Source organism: Neoarius graeffei, chromosome 6 (genome assembly GCF_027579695.1).
Source record: "Neoarius graeffei isolate fNeoGra1 chromosome 6, fNeoGra1.pri, whole genome shotgun sequence".
NCBI classification, from domain to species: Eukaryota; Metazoa; Chordata; class Actinopteri; order Siluriformes; family Ariidae; genus Neoarius; species Neoarius graeffei.
Genome location: NC_083574.1, coordinates 56,373,743 through 56,391,885, shown reverse-complemented (window position 1 = coordinate 56,391,885; position 18,143 = coordinate 56,373,743). Strand labels below are relative to the sequence as shown.

General features: G+C 41.2%; 1 protein-coding gene across 2 annotated transcripts in view; it reads right to left on the bottom strand.

The window, feature by feature from the left end:
- rapsn (receptor-associated protein of the synapse, 43kD) overlaps positions 1-18,143 on the bottom strand; it is a 30,715-nt gene that overhangs the window by 80 nt on the left and 12,492 nt on the right. The window contains exons 3-7 of one of the 2 annotated variants that reach the window (XM_060922965.1): positions 13,974-14,132; positions 11,594-11,692; positions 10,942-11,064; positions 10,720-10,773; positions 4,630-4,829 (exon numbers count right to left, since the gene is read on the bottom strand). In XM_060922965.1, coding sequence (XP_060778948.1) covers positions 4,630-4,829; positions 10,720-10,773; positions 10,942-11,064; positions 11,594-11,692; positions 13,974-14,132 — 635 coding nt within the window. The remainder of the gene's footprint in view (positions 1-4,629; positions 4,830-10,719; positions 10,774-10,941; positions 11,065-11,593; positions 11,693-13,973; positions 14,133-18,143) is intronic. The other variant, XM_060922966.1, reaches the window with a different exon arrangement.

The following is an 18,143-nucleotide window of genomic DNA, read 5'->3' as shown; positions in this document are numbered from 1 at the left end:
AACAAAAAAAAAGGATAATCGATCACGTATGCAGCATCTCCTGTGTACAAGATGATTTCTGTAACGATTTATCTGAGCACTAGCCACATCATAAACCTGTCATGAAACATGTCTTATGTTGTCATGTCCGTCTGCATGTTTTTATTAAATTTAATGGACATATTGACAATGTTTAATGTCACATGATCATTTTTGCAATCTCATCTCATTATCTCTAGCCGCTTTATCCTGTTCTACAGGGTCGCAGGCAAGCTGGAGCCTATCCCAGCTGACTACGGGCGAAAGGCGGGGTACACCCTGGACAAGTCGCCAGGTCATCACAGGGCTGACACATAGACACAGACAACCATTCACACTCACATTCACACCTACGGTCAATTTAGAGTCACCAGTTAACCTAACCTGCATGTCTTTGGACTGTGGGGGAAACCGGAGCACCCGGAGGAAACCCACGCGGACACCATGCAAACGCCGCACAGAAAGGCCCTCGCCGGCCACGAACCCGGACCTTCTTGCTGTGAGGCGACAGCGCTAACCACTACACCACCGTGCCGCCCCATTTTTGCAATGTGTGTAAAAAAGTTTGAATGTGTTTTACAACAGAAGTCACCAACTTGATTAACCTTTATTTGGAACACTGCATATTTACACAATTATTACATTACAGGCATTTAGCAGACGCTATTATCCAGAGCGATATACAACATACCCACAGCAGCCTGGGGAACGGTTAGGGGTCAGGTGCCTTGCTCAAGGGCACTTCAGCCATTCCTGCTGGTCCAGGGAATTGAACCAGTGACCTTTTGGTCCCAAAGCTGCTTCTCTAACCATTAAGCCATGGGCCATCGATTCCAGGCATTAGCAGGCACTTTTATCCAGAGCGATGTGCAACAAGGGGGTATATGATACGGTGCTCCTGGAGCAGAGAGGATTAAGAGCCTTGCTCAAGGGCCCAACAGTGGTAGCTTGTCAGTGCTGGGACTTGAACCCGTGACCTTCAGATCAGTAACCCAGAGCCGTAGAGCCACTACTGCCCCCAATCAGTCAATCATGCAGCAACAGTGCAGATACGGGTCAAGAGCGTCAGTTAAAGAAGAATTCTGTCAAAAAACTAGAGTTTAATATATTATTTGACATGGTATGTAGTATACTGTTGCACAGGACTGTACTGCTTACTGTCCACATTATAGAAGAATTCATAATTAATGTTGTTTTCCTACTAGATAGATCGATAGAGTTATTTTATTGGTCCCAAGCTGGGAAATTGTTTAGATGTCAAACGCTAAATAAAATGGTTGTTGGTGTCAGATGGACTAGTTTGAACGTTCTAGAAACTGCTAATCTCCTGGGACTTCATGCACAATAGTCTATTGAGTTTTCACAGAATAGTATGGGGGGGGGACATCAAGTGAGCAGTGGTTGAGGGTGAAAACACCTTTTTGATGACAGAGGTCAGTGGAGGATGGCCAGACTGGACTGGGCACTGACCAGGCTTGTAGTACTCGAGTCCAGGACTCAGACTCAAGTCCGACTCGTGCCCTAATTTTAAGGACTTGTGACTTGACTTCGACTTGAGCGACTCGGACTTGGACTCGTACATTAACTGCATTCGGACTTGTAAATTGGAGACAAGGACTCTGATTTTTTCTTTATTTTTTTGTAACAAGCCATAATAATTTGGCATAAGATATTTATCCCCCGCCCAAACGAAGCTTGGCGGGGGATACAGAAACGGGTCCCGTCCGTCTGTCCGGTCACGTTTTCGTTTCCAGGCCATATCTTTAAAACTACTGAAGATATCTTCATGAAACTTTGTAAACATATCAAGCAACATGTGAACTGGTGCCTTTTGCTATTTTGAAAAAAAAAAAAAGTATTTTTCAAATTTTTACATAAAAAGTAGATTTTGACTTAGTTTCTAAGAGCAATGTTTGTTTCCAGAGCATATATCCAAAACTATTCATGATACGGATTTGAAACTTGGTATACATGTTAACAAGGTGATGTAGATGTGCCTTTTTAGACTAAGAAATTTGAGAAATTTTAATTTTTCATGTTTCCATGGAGGGCGGCACGGTGGTGTAGTGGTTAGCGCTGTCGTCTCACAGCAAGAAGGTCCGGGTTCGAGCCCCGTGGCCAGCGAGGGTCTTTCTGTGTGGAGTTTGCATGTTCTCCCCGTGTCCGCGTGGGTTTCCTCCGGGTGCTCCGGTTTCCCCCACAGTCCAAAGACATGCAGGTTAGGTTAACTGGTGACTCTAAATTGAGCGTAGGTGTGAATGTGAGTGTGAATGGTTGTCTGTGTCTATGTGTCAGCCCTGTGATGACCTGGCGACTTGTCCAGGGTGTACCCCGCCTTTCGCCCGTAGTCAGCTGGGATAGGCTCCAGCTTGCCTGCGACCCTGTAGGACAGGATAAGCGGCTAGAGAAGATGAGATGAGATGTTTCCATGGAAACAATTTTAGATTTAGTTTCTCAGGTTTTGTTTCCGGAGCAGAACTTGTAAACTATGAGTGGCATGGTCTTGAAAGTTGGTATACGTGTTGATTAAGTCATGTACATGTGCCTTTTGATACTAAGAAATGTGAGAAATTTTAATTTTTAGCTCACCTGGACCAAAGGTCTGGTGGGCTTACGGTATGCCATGGGCTGCTGAGGTCAGTGTAAAGAAGTAGGGTTGGTTTCCTGCAGCAGAACTTGAAAAATGTGCCAAATAATATCTTGAAACTTCGTATATAGTGGATATATAGGGCAGGGGATAGAGATGACTCTGTCTTCTTGTTATATCTACATTAATCTCATCTCATCTCATTATCTCTAGCTGCTTTATCCTTCTACAGGCCGGAGCCTATCCCAGTTGACTACGGGCGAAAGGCGGGCTACACCCTGGACAAGTCGCCAGGTCATCACAGGGCTGACACATAGACACAGACAACCATTCACACTCACATTCACACCTACGGTCAATTTAGAGTCACCAGTTAACCTAACCTGCATGTCTTTGGACTGTGGGGGAAACCGGAGCACCCGGAGGGAGCCCATGCGGACACGGGGAGAACATGCAAACTCCGCACAGAAAGGCCCTCGCCGGCCACGGGGCTCGAACCCGGACCTTCTTGCTGTGAGGCGACAGCGCTAACCACTACACCACCGTGCCGCCCCATCTACATTAATTTTTATACTAATTTTGTGCAAGAGAACGCACATTCACCTGTTCATACGTCATGTTCAGGAACAAACTAACGTTAATGGCGCTAAAATGCCTGGAGAGAAGCCCCCAAGATTGTCCGTTTTGCTTATACAGACTTCTCGTGCAGTGGGGAAAAAATGCACTGCTACGTGTTCCATATGTAGAAGAACTATCGAGGAGACGACGGGGACAACCTCGAACTTCAATCATCATTTGGCAAGACTCCACCCAGAGAAGGAAGTGACACACTGTGTTATTTGCCCTGTTGATAGTGGGCGGGGCTTGCTGAGCAATGAACAAGCTTTTTATCTGTAGCCTGCTAACTAAAATGGGGCAGTCGAGCAGGAACGTTAGTCCAACACGTCAGCAGAGACGCTTTCACATAAAGGCAGCAACAGCCACCGTCAAATGGTGCGGGTGGAGTCTTGTTCTCGGACTCGACTCGGATCAATATTGGACTCGACTTGAAATTTTTTTTAATGACTTGGACTTGAATACTGGGGACTCGAGACTGGACTCGGACATGAGGTTTAGTGACTCGACTACAACACTGGCGCTGACAGAAAGGCTACGGACACTAAAATAATCACTCTTTACAACCGTGGTGAGCAGAAAAGCATCTCAGAATGCACAACAACATATCAAACCTTCAATCTTCAACTATCCAGTTATGGCTGATTGAAGAACGGCATGAGTGAACAGGTGTACAGACGTTCCTATTAAAACAGACTGGTGAGTGCACGTTGACATTGTCTATATAAATACATAAAGGCTACATCACAGTTGTCTAGCAACAGTGTTCTCACCACAGGAACAGTAGCATATCATGTTCTCATCTTCATCTGAATGCAACGGCAGATCACACAACCATTTTAATTTTGGATTTAAATCAATGCTCCTAATCCTATATATCCCTGTTAGAACATAACAATGACGATGAGTGTAAACAAAGGTTAGACTTGGCTTTACTTGTGTTCCTCTCACAAGCACGAATGTCGTGGATTTTAACAGAAGGAACTAATTTAGTTGTTGGTGTACGAAAATGGTTTAAAGAACAAAGCAAGATGACGGAAACTACAAAAAAAAAAGAATGTCAGGTGACATTTGTTATAAGCTCAGAGCAAACGTAACACCTATTTCCTCAGACATTAGGGCAATTTTTTTGTGAAGTATGTGTAAAACGATCTATCACGTCATAAAATATATGCTAACTGGAGCATGTGACACGAGCCATCACGTTATGGTGATCAAAAGTTACGGTGGCTATCAATAATAGAAATATGACATTGCTGTACTATCATGACAGCTCAATAATCTTATACATTTTGTCTTCTAGGACACCTTTATGATGTGGGTATGTCAGTCAGAAAACTGCTTTTCACAGTTTAGTGTATTTCATTCATATCAGAAACACTGAGCGTGAGAACAGGAAAGACACATACTTGAGGTGAAAGATGTGGGAGCAAGGCAAAGCCTGGAGCTGCTGGTTCCTCTCCCCGATTGACTCGCCACACATGCCACAGTAGAGCTCCAGCTCTTCTACACATTGCAGGAACTTCACCACCTGCTCTCGGAGCTCAGCCTGCTGCTCCCTGCTACGGTAGATGCCCTCTGACAGGCAGTGTACCTTCAGAGAACACAGCTGTGGAAAAACACATGGGACAAAATATGGCTATAGTTTTCAACCTAGACTATCATTGATAGAAAGAGAGAAAATATATATATACACACACACACACACACACACACACACACACACACACACACACATATATACATATATAGGTCCATCTCAGAAACTGGTCTCTCATTTGGGACATTATGGTCAAAAAATAGATTTTCTAATTTTACTTTTTTTTTTTGCATTTACCTAACACTCAATGTTTCTTTTGTCATGTTTAATAAGAATAGAGATAGGATCTTGCTTTATCTGGCCTCCACTGTGGAATTTTTTTTTTTATTACAATTCAAATGCTTTTGTAAAATTGATTTACATATAAAATAATTACATCAGGCGGCACGGTGGTGTAGTGGTTAGCGCTGTCGCCTCACAGCAAGAAGGTCTTGAGTTCTAGCCCCATGGCCGGCGAGGGCCTTTCTGTGTGGAGTTTGCATGTTCTCCCCGTGTCCGCGTGGGTTTCCTCCGGGTGCTCCAGTTTCCCCCACAGTCCAGAGACATGCAGGTTAGGTTAACTGGTGGCTCTAAATTGACCGTAGGTGTGAATGTGAGTGTGAATGGTTGTCTGTGTCTATTGGCCCTTTTCCACTACCCTTTTTCAGCTCACTTCAGCCCGACACGGCTCGCGTTTCAACTACCTTAGAGCAGCACGACTCAGCTCGCTTCAGCCCTGCTTAGCACCCAAAACTCACACGGTTTTGGAGTAGGGCTGAAGCGAGCCAAACCGAGCCGAGTGGGGCTAGGGGCGTGAGCAGACACTCCCCTGTGCACTGATTGGTGAGGAGGAGTGTCCTCACATGCCCACACATGCCCCGTGAGCACGCTGGGATCTGTAAACACCATAAACCCGGAAGAAGAAGAATTACGAGAATTTCTGAAGCCTTATGCGCCTCGCCTCATCTATACGCTCTTGCCAGTATCTGTTGGCGTTGTCGGTGACAACAAGCCACAGCACCAAGACCAGCAACACTAACGACTCCATGTCCTCCATGTTTATTGTTTACTATCCGGGTCGTGAGACTACCGCTTAAAAGGCCACTGATGTCACTGTTTGCGCCGCCTAATGACATCACGTGACGTCCACCCACTTTCGCTAACTCCACCCAATGTGTCCACCCACTTCCAGCCAGCACGGTTCAGCGCGGTTGTAGTCGAAATGCAACTCCAACAGCCCCGCTCAGCTCGACTCAGCCCAACTCGGCACGGCACGGCTCAGCCCAACTCAGCCACGTTGGTAGTGGAAAAGCGGCATAAGTGTCAGCCCTGTGATGACCTGGTGACTTGTCCAGGGTGTACCCCGCCTTTCGCCCGTAGTCAGCTGGGACAGGCTCCAGCTTGCCTGTGACCCTGTAGAACAGGATAAGCGGCTAGAGATAATGAGATGAGATAACTACATCATGAAGAATTAAAGCCCCTCCTTCACAGATGAGTGAAAATATTGAATAAATTTCCTCTTTTTGATTGCTTGGGTTAAAAATGGCAAGTTATGATGACTGAATTGATTATTCACTTAAATATGAATAATGTGATACATTTTGGGTATTTGATATGGCGAAATAGGACAATAGGACACAATGGAAAACTCAAGAACACACCGGAAAGATGAGAATAACGGCGGTGGTAAAAGAACAGCGACTGTACCGGCTGAAGGTCGCACGGGTCTCTGCTGTGGCGTGCGAGCAACAGGACATCACTACCGCACCGGACGGAGAGCGAGGCGGGGCGAGGCAAAATGACTGACCGTAGATTCTATCAAAAGTTCGATCTAAATTGACCATGGTTGCAAAATATTGGCCAAAAATACACAAATACTACGAAATATGAAAGTAAGATGAAAAAGAAACATTCTATTGCTTTATACTGCAAGACTAAAACAAAATAAAACTGTCAAAACTCACCTTTTCAGTGATAACGTCCGAACAGATCACCCGCGTAACAGAAAGACAGCAAATGGAAGCACGATCAACTTCTAACTGTTGGAGTGGAAAATTCCATTCTACACATGCAAATTGTTAATGTGTGTCCTTCCCCGCAAACAAATAACACGCTACGGTAAAAAATAGACCACAACTCATTTTATAGCTCAGAAATTCATACAAGACCAGCTACCATCGTAACATATTCTGTAAGAAACATATTCTATAACTTTCAGCTTTCGCTTTAAAAAACAAAATCACAGATTTGTAGCTAAATTTTTATATGGGGTAGTGATTTTAAGTTACTACTATTGGTGAGATAGTGACCTTGACCCTGAGGCTTTCCATTTAGATCAAAACACACGATCGTATTGGTTTTGGGTTTGCAGAAAACGGAGTTACGACGGTGATCAAATATTTTGCATGTTTTATTACGGTTATGATTATTCTGTGAGCGCACCAATCCTTAGGTGTATAAAGTTACAACTTAAAATACAATTAATGATAACTGTAGACTTTTCAGTGGACTACAACCTTTTTAAGGGAACGCGATGTAGTCAACCATTTATCATGTCCCAGATCAAGCCGCCATTTTTCCACAAATTTGCAGAATTTTTGCCAAATTCTGAATATTCACATCAAAGATTTAGTTTTATCTGTATTATTTCTTTCATCATTTTATTTCAAATTAAAACCAGCATCACCATTCAAAACCATATAGTTTATTGACTGAGTATATTTAGTGGGGTACCCCACAGTACCCAGTTTCTGAGACAGACCCATATATATATATATATATATATATATATATATATATATATATATATATATATAAAAATAAAAGGGTGCATCAGTTGCCCCCTAAAAATGAAAAGTTCCTCCGATCATGATGCATTTTTGTTTTTTATGTTCCTTTTGGTAAGAAAACACACTGGGTGAAATATTTTGACAAAATTCAAAAGTTTAATGGTGGCACCAGGAGCTCAAAGTTATGGAAAAAGCTGCTATTTTATGACTTTTATGACAATTTCGATGACTTTTCATGAAACATTATGGCACCTTATAGAGTATACCAAATATCTTAGATACACATTTTTAGTACATATTCTAAATACATTATCAAGCACAGTTTGAGTTTTAGCTGTTCATTGAATCATTGTTCAACTACTTTTAAACAATACAAATGTATTATGAATCACATTAATGCTTCTCAATCCCTTGCAAAGGTTCTTAACATGATCTCTGGGTCACAAGAAATCAATAAATGGAGTCCAACATTGTGATTCAAACCTTACGCGAAAACATAAAATAAGCGTTTTTTGGCAAAAAATGAACCTCATGTTGCCACCATTAGACTTTTGAATATGGTCAAAAAATTTTACAGGATGTCTTTATTGGTGAAAAGGAACACCCAAACAAAAATGCAGCAGATTTTATGAAAGTCAGGGCAACTGATGCACCCTAATATATATATATATATATATATATATATATATATATATATATATATATATCTGTGCTTCATGTAAAGTACTATGCAAAAGTCTTAGGCACATGTAAAGAAATGCTGTAGACCAAAAATGGCTTAAAAAATAATGAAATGAAATGTTCCAACATTAAAAAAAAATACTATAAACAGCAGTAAGCCATAATAAATGAAACAAAGTTGATATTTGGTGTGAGACGACCGTTTGCTTTAAAAAAAAAAAAAAATAGTAGTCTCAGGTACAATGAGTGCAGTTTGATAAGGAAATGAGCTGTAGGTTTTACTGAGCATCTTACAGAACCAGCCACGGTGCTTCTGGACACTGACTGTCACACTCGCTTCTTCATTTTGCACCAAAACACAGCAGCCTTCATTATGTTTTCTTTTTAATCTGAAAAGTGCTCTCTTCTGTAATATGCTGCTCAGAAACTTTTTTCCCCTGTAACATTTAATTTTGTGCTGGAAAACAAGTGTTTGGACTCTAAAATGTTTTTGTACTGATTAGATAATGTAGAAGTCAGAAAATAGAACTCTATAACAAATTTTGTATGAAAAAAAATAGGGGCTTAAGACTTTTGCACAGTCCTGTACATTTTGGAAGAAGATGTAATTTGAATATTGAATACATAGATTTTTGGATGGTAATTGACCTTGAGCGTTATCTGTGATGTGTATGTTATAAACTGTTGAATGTATAGGGTTGTGACCAAACATCAAGAAAAATTCCAATATATGTAAATGTATATGATGAATACAACGATTCTGATGTACGCTGTGGAAGTACAGTATCTTGCAAAAGTATTCCCCCCCTGGTGTTTGTCCTGTTACATTACAAGCTGGAATTCAATGAATTTTTGGAAGGTTAGCACCATTTGATTTACACAACATGCCTACCACTTTAAAGGTGCAGATTGTTGTTTTATTGTGACACAAACAATAATTAAGATGAAAAAACAGAAATCTGGAGTGTGCATAAGTATTCACCCCCTTTCATATGAAACCCCTAAATAAGAGCTGGTCCAACCAATTCACTTCATAAGTCACACAGTTACTTGATTAAGATCCACCTGTGTGCAATCAAAGTGTCACATGATCTGTCACATGATGTCTGTATAAATCCACCTGTTCTGGAAGGACCCTGACTCTGCAACACTACTAAGCAAACAACATGAAAACCAAGGAGCCTCCAAACAGGTCAGAGACAAAGTTGTGGAGAAGTATAGATCAGGGTTGGGTTATAAAAAATATCCCAAACTTTGAACATCCCATGGAGCACCATTAAACCCATTATAGCAAAATGGAAAGAATATGGCACCACTACAAACCTGACAAGAGAAGGCCGCCCACCAAAACTCACAGACCGGGCAAGGAGGGCATTAATCAGAGAAGCAACAAAGACACCAAAGATAACACTGAAGGAGCTGCAAAGATCCACAGCGGAGATGGGAGTATCTGTCCATAGGACCACTTTATGCCGTACAGTCCAGAGAGTGGGGCTTTATGGAAGAATGGCCAGAAAAAAGAAAAAAATAGGAAAACACGTTTGGAGTTTGCCCAACAGCATGTGGCAGACTCCCCAAACATATGGAAGACGATTCTCTGGTCAGATGAAACTAAAATTGAACTTTCTGGCCATCATGGGAAATGCCATGTGTGGTGCAAACCCAACACCCTGAGAACACCATTCCTACAGTGAAGCATGGTGGTGGCAGCATCATGCTGTGGGGATATTTTTCATCTGCAGGGACAGGAAAGCTGGTCAGGACTGAAGGAAAGATAGAGGGCACTAACTACAGGGCAATTCTGGAGGAAAACCTGTTTGAGTCGGCCAGAGGTTTGAGAGTGGGACAAAGGTTCACGTTCTAGCAGGACGACGACCCTAAACATACTGCTAAAGCTACACTGGAGTGGTTTAAAGGGAAACATTTAAATGTCTTGGAATGGCCTAATCAAAGCCCAGACCTCAATCCAATTGAGAATCTGTGGCATAACTTGAAGATTGCTGTACACCAATGCAACCCGTCTAACTTGAAGGAGTTGGAGCAGTTTTGCCTTGAGGAATGGGCAAAAATCCCAGTGGCTAGATGTGCTAAGCTAATAGAGACATACCCCATGAGACTTGCAGCTGTAATTGCAGCAAAAGGTGGCTCTACAAAGTATTGACTTTGGGGGTGAATACTTACTGTATGCACACTCCAGATTTCTGTTTGTTCATCTTAATTATTGTTTGTGTCACAATAAAACAACAATTTTCACCTTTAAAGTGGTAGGCATGTTGTGTAAATCAAATGCTGCTAACCCCCCAAAATCCATTTTAATTCCAGCTTGTAATGAAACAAAACAGGACAAACACCAAGAGGGATGAATACTTTTGCAAGACACTGTAGATGGGTAATAAAGGTAATTTGACTGGTATTTGTTTAGCCAAATAATAAGGACTTGCTTAACACACCTTGTTTCCTATTCCATCTGCTAGTTCATATGCTCGCTGAAAAGAATCCAGCGCCTGGAAAAGAGATAAAATAGTGTCAGAAATGTAATAAATTAAGCAACTCCAAACTATAATAGCTTGCACAGTTTCAGGTACTGGCAAGTTTAAGTTTGTTTCATTATTGTTATGAATTATTATTATTATTATTATTTTTAAATGCAAGTTTTCAAAGCACTTCATCACCTTGTCAAGCTGCTTCTGCAGTAGCCAACACTTCCCCACTCCTAAGTGGATGGCTGTTTGTCCAAGGCGGTTGCCAATCTCTGTCATTATACACATTGAAGACTCGTAGCGAGGGAATGCTTTCTAAGAGAAGTAAGAAAATGATCAAAATTCAATGTTTGTGTAGAATTTCACATGTTCTCCCTGTGTCTGTGTGTCTTTCTGCTCCGTTCTCTGGGTTCTTTCCGACTTACTCAAAAAAATATATGGTGGTAGGTGGATTGACTATTCTAAAATTGTCCCTGGGTGTGAATGTGTGTGAATGATGCCCTGAGATGGGACTGGCGTCCCATCCAGGGTGCATTCCTGCTTTGTGCCCAGTGTTCCTGGGATAGGCTCCGGATCCACCATGACCCTGACCAGGACAAAGCAGTTACTGAAGATGAATGAATGAACAGTACTTCTTATTGGGTCGAGGACTTGCTCAACAAGCATCAGAGGAAATAAAACACAGATAAACAAATACAGAACAAGGATAAAGTTCTACTTTGCAATCTATCATCACTTAGACAGCATCTTACAGGTCACAAACGATAAATCTCTACGTGCTGAAGCTTGTGTTGATCTGTGTTGATTTAAATCGAATCGCTTTTCATAAAGTTTCAGGGCTTACATCGACATCATTGCGGCAGCGATGAATATCTGCAAAATTCAGGAGACACATGGCTTGCAGAGGACGATCTCCATGCTGCAGGGCTATCTTCATTGATTCCTGTGAAGGCAGACAGCATTCATTTTTACTTGGCGTTTAAGGTTACTGGATCATTAAATAAAGTTCAGAAGCACAGCCTCATGCCAGTTGCACAACAGCTGAAATTCGATTGTAAGTATAAAGAGGAATGTGATAGTCTGCCGTCTGTCCCTATATTACTGCAGTGTGATATTCACAGTCCAGAGGAATGTCTCTTTGTTGCATTGCTTGTTAGGGTAAGGACTAATCTCTTCATGATGACGGCACTTTAACATGGACCTGGGCCCTTGGCATATTTTTATCCGCCATAGTAAAGTAGGGTGGTCTGGCACACGATTCACAAACAGCTGCACCTGTCAGTTGTTGGACCCCACTCAGATGTAGCTACACACAGAAACATGGAGTGTGTCACCAGAGTTGAAACTATGACAAAGCGACTGCTAAACTTCGGTACAGTTGGGAGACATTCAGGTCACCACAGATACAATACGTGTGGTATATTTACATTTACAGAGCTTTCCAGTGGCAGTCTCCAAAGTTACTGTTACATATTGAGATTCTCATTTTCAGCATGACCTCACTGTCTCAACAAAACATTGCCATTAATTTCCTGAGTCAAAGTGTAAAATTCCTAGTTTGACCAAGTTTTGCATGACTTGCTTCTATCAGAACTCGATCCAACCCTTATGTCTCTGTCTCCAGCCTATTAATCATCAAGTCCAGTGGTGCTTGAAAGTTTGTGAACCCTTTAGAATTTTCTATATTTCTGCATAAATATGACCTAAAACATCATCAGATTTTCACACAAGTCCTAAAAGTAGATAAAGTTAAACAAATGCGACAAAAATATTATACTTGGTCATTTATTTATTGAGGAAAATGATCCAATATTACATATCTGTGAGTGGCAAAAGTATGTGAACCTTTGCTTTCAGTATCTGGTGTGACCCCCTTGTGCAGCAATAACTGCAACTAAACGTTTGCGGTAACTGCTGATCAGTCCTGCACACCGGCTTGGAGGAATTTTAGCCCGTTCCTCCGTACAGAACAGCTTCAACTCTGGGATGTTGGTGGGTTTCCTCACATGAACTGCTCGCTTCAGGTCCTTCCACAACATTTTGATTGGATTAAGGTCAGGACTTTGACTTGGCCATTCCAAAACATTAACTTTATTCTTCTTTAACCATTCTTTGGTAGAACGACTTGTGTGCTTAGGGTCGTTGTCTTGCTGCATGACTCACATTCTCTTGAGATTCAGTTCATGGACAGATGTCCTGACATTTTCCTTTAGAATTCACTGGTATAATTCAGAATTCATTGTTCCATCAATGATGGCAAGCCGTCCTGGCCCAGGTGCAGCAAAACGGGCCCGAACCATGATACTACTACCACCACCATGTTTCACAGATGGGATAAGGTTCTTATGCTGGACTGCAGTGTTTTCCTTTCTCCAAACATAACGCTTCTCATTTAAACCAAAAAGTTCTATTCTGGCCTCATCCGTCCACAAAACATTTTTCCAATAACCTTCTGGCTTGTCCACGTGATCTTTAGCAAACTGCAGATGAGCAGCAATGTTCTTTTTGGAGAGCAGTGGCTTTCTCCTTGTAACCCTGCCATGCACACCATTGTTGTTCAGTGTTCTCCTGATGGTGGACTCATGAACATTAACATTAGCCAATGTGAGAGAGGCCTTCAGTTGCTTAGAAGTTACCCTGGGGTCCTTTGTGACCTCGCCGAATATTGCACATCTTGCTCTTGGAGTGATCTTTGTTGGTCAACCACTCCTGAGGAGGGTATCAATGGTCTTGAATTTCCTCCATTTGTACACAATCTGTCTGACTGTGGATTGGTCTGACTCTAACTGCTAATCCTAGAGGTTCATATACTTTTGCCACTCACAGGTATGTAATACTGGATCATTTTCCTCAATAAATAAATGACCAAGTATAATATTTTTGTCTCATTTGTTTAACTGGGTTCTCTTTATCTACTTTTAGGACTTGTGTGAAAATCTGATGTTGTTTTAGGTCATATTCATGCAGAAATATAGAAAATTCTAAAGGGTTCGCAAACTTTCAAGCACCACTGTAACTACAGTGAAGCTAATGAAAAAAAAACAGTGAAGTCTGGAGCCAACAGTATACCTTGGGAGTTTAACAGATTACGAAATATATTTCTGGGTATTATATGATCTCATTTGTTAGCCAATTTGAATAAAAGTGTCTACCAAATGAATCAATGACTGTCATAAACCTTTCCAAATGAGCTCTTGCTAGAAGAATCCTCCATTAGTGCTTACCTCACAGCATTCCATGGCATCTGGCAGACGCTCCAGCTTCCTGTAGGCCACTGACATGTGGTACTGGCTCATGGCACGGTACTTGAGACTCCAGCTTTTTCCATAGTCATTGACAAGTTCAGCGGCTTTGCATGGAAAAAACAGGGCCTTCTCATAATCCTACAAGAGCAAAGAATATGCATGAATTTACAGTACCAGTCAAAAGTCTGGACACACCTTCTAATTCAATGTTTTTTCTTGATTTGTATGAATAAAAGATGCTTCATGTCTTAAAGTAATGATGGATGTCGTTTCTCTTTACTTACTTGAGCAGTTCTTGGCATAATACGGATTATGACAGTTGTTGAATAGGGCTATTTACTGCATTTTTATTATTATACATACGGGCCACTTTTTCCATCGAATAAAAATATGTACTCTATTCCCTTCTAGTGGGTTTATTGATGGCATGCAATATTGTTGTCATATTGCTTATCCTCCATGTATTACACCACTCTCCCCAATGGAGAGTGAACATGCAATATTGTTATAATACTGCACGTTGTGAAGACAACATGACGTCACACATCAGCCCTCCTGCGAAGATCCAATGATAAAACTCTTCTGCTGTGGATGCGCACAATCATTTCTTTGTCGGCCAAGAAAGAGAGAAGACGAGACTAATCCACTGCTAGGTTTAAGCACTAAATAAATAAACTGAAGACACACTGAACATCCGAAAGGCTACTAAAACTTCATTATATATTCTTCACACATATTTACAAGAGAAAAACATACCAACGGACATCAAAAAACTGGAAAAGAGAGACGTCAGACATAAAACTTCCACGCTAGTGAGTGAGACTGTGACAGTTTGTAAACAAACATGGGCGCCAGGTTTGCTTCATTAAAAGTGGAAGATTTTGAGAGAATTTTGGCTGCCAGGTTGCTCTGTTATATGTAGTTGTCAATGCTGATTTTACAACCCCGATTCCAAAAAAGTTGGGACAAAGTACAAATTGTAAATAAAAATGGAATGCAATGATGTGGAAGTTTCAAAATTCCATATTTTATTCAGAATAGAACATAGATGACAAATCAAATGTTTAAACTGAGAAAATGTATCATTTAAAGAGAAAAATTAGGTAATTTTAAATTTCATGACAACAACATCTCAAAAAAGTTGGGACAAAGCCATGTTTACCACTGTGAGACATCATCCCCTTTTCTCTTTACAACAGTCTGTAAACATCTGGGGACTGAGGAGACAAGTTGCTCAAGTTTAGGGATAGGAATGTTAACCCATTCTTGTCTAATGTAGGATTCTAGTTGCTCAACTGTCTTAGGTCTTTTTTGTTGTATCTTCCGCTTTATGATGCACCAAATGTTTTCTATGGGTGAAAGATCTGGACTGCAGGCTGGCCAGTTCAGTACCCGGACCCTTCTTCTACGCAGCCATGATGCTGTAATTGATGCAGTATGTGGTTTGGCATTGTCATGTTGGAAAATGCAAGGTCTTCCCTGAAAGAGACGTCGTCTGGATGGGAGCATATGTTGCTCTAGAACCTGGATATACCTTTCAGCATTGATGGTGTCTTTCCAGATGTGTAAGCTGCCCATGCCACACGCACTAATGCAACCCCATACCATCAGAGATGCAGGCTTCTGAACTGAGCGCTGATAACAACTTAGGTCGTCCTTCTCCTCTTTAGTCCGAATGACATGGCGTCCCTGATTTCCATAAAGAACTTCAAATTTTGATTCGTCTGACCACAGAACAGTTTTCCACTTTGCCACAGTCCATTTTAAATGAGCCTTGGCCCAGAGAAGACGTCTGCGCTTCTGGATCATGTTTAGATACGGCTGCTTCTTTGAACTATAGAGTTTTAGCTGGCAACGGCGGATGGCACGGTGAATTGTGTTCACAGATAATGTTCTCTGGAAATATTCCTGAGCCCATTTTGTGATTTCCAATACAGAAGCATGCCTGTATGTGATGCAGTGCCGTCTAAGGGCCTGAAGATCACGGGCACCCAGTATGGTTTTCCGGCCTTGACCCTTACGCACAGAGATTCTTCCAGATTCTCTGAATCTTTTGATGATATTATGCACTGTAGATGATGATATGTTCAAACTCTTTGCAATTTTACACTGTCGAACTCCTTTCTGATATTGCTTCACTATTTGTTGGTGCAGAATTAGGGGGATTGGTGATCCTCTTCCCATCTTTACTTCTGAGAGCCGCTGCCACTCCAAGATGCTCTTTTTATACCCAGTCATGTTAATGACCTATTGCCAATTGACCTAATGAGTTGCAATTTGGTCCTCCAGCTGTTCCTTTTTTGTACCTTTAACTTTTCCAGCCTCTTATTGCCCCTGTCCCAACTTTTTTGAGATGTGTTGCTGTCATGAAATTTCAAATGAGTCAATATTTGGCATGAAATTTCAAAATGTCTCACTTTCGGCATTTGATATGTTGTCTTTGTTCTATTGTGAATACAATATCAGTTTTTGAGATTTGTAAATTATTGTATTCCGTTTTTATTTACAATTTGTACTTTGTCCCAACTTTTTTGGAATTGGGGTTGTAAAAGTAACTAACTAAATTACACAGGGATAATAATAATAATAATAATAATAATAATAATAGTATCTTCGGCTTGACTGCACTAGCATTGGCCTGCACTAGCACTGGGCTTCGCTAACACTACAACGGCTAGAAGGTGACTGGACTCCTGTGCTAACAGCACCAAGTCATGGGTAAGCTCGCGTTGGCCTTCGCTAATGCTACTGCTAAATGCTACACCGGCTAGAAGGTAACTGGACTGCTGCGCTAACAGCACTGAATCGCAGGTAAGCTTGCACTGGCCTTCGAGAATGCTGATCCAAAGAAAGTGTGTATATATAATTATAATAATATTGGCTGGGTTTTTTTGTGGTCTGTCAGATATATTCCATTCAGCGAGCATGATACTGAACTCGTCTTTGATTCGTTCAATATCATGCTAGCTGAATGGAATATATCTGATATACCACCCAAAGCCAGCCAATATTATTTATTATTTGATGATCTCAAACGCATTAAGGCGGCAAGAAATTGCACTAATTAACTTTTGATGAGGCACACTTGTTAATTGAAAAGCATTCCAGGTGACTACCTCATGAAGCTGGTTGAGATAACGCCAATAGTGTGTAAAGCATCACCAAGGTATTGTTCTACAATGTAGAAAATAGTCAAAATACAGAAAAACCTATGAAATCAGTAGATGTGTCCAAACTTTTCACTGGTAACACATCCAGTCAATACACTTTCTGGTGAATGAATGAATATCAATATTTACTGCATAACCATCATGCTAGGATGTTAAAAATGGGCTATTTTTTTTTCTCTATTGTGGCAGTCAGCGCTTTTGACATACAAGTACATTCTCCACATGCCATTTCATCACAGACTCATTACACCAGACCATTCTGGGTATCCAGGCAGGATTAAACTCTACAAATCTCCAGTGTCAAGGTGAGTACAAAGGTCTATATCTGGACTGGCCTGCTGTATTTGGCTTGTCTTCTGTTACCCTGCACGTGGCATGTTTGCGGTTTCTTACAGTGCCATGATGCGAGTTACTGCAGCAGAGTGATATCAGACTAGTGAAAGGTTGCATGTGATCCAGCCTTTTACACTACTGGTTATTCAGGGAGTGTGCCATCATTTTAATGGTCATGCAACTACATAGCATACTACAGTGGTGCTTGAAAGTTTGTGAACCCTTTAGAATTTTCGATATTTATGCATAAATATGACCTAAAACATCATCAGATTTTCACACAAGTCCTAAAAGTAGATAAAGAGAACCCAGTTAAACAAATGAGACAAAAATATTATCCAGTATTACATATCTGTGAGTGGCAAAAGTATGTGAACCTTTGCTTTCAGTATCTGGTGTGACCCCCTTGTGCAGCAATAACTGCAACTAAACGTTTCCGGTAACTGTTGATCAGTCCTGCACACCGGCTTGGAGGAATTTTAGCCCGTTCCTCCGTACAGAACAGCTTCAACTCTGGGATGTTGGTGGGTTTCCTCACATGAACTGCTCGCTTCAGGTCCTTCACAACATTTCCATTGGATTAAGCTCAGGACTTTGACTTGGCCATTCCAAAACATTAACTTCTTTAACCATTCTTTGGTAGAAC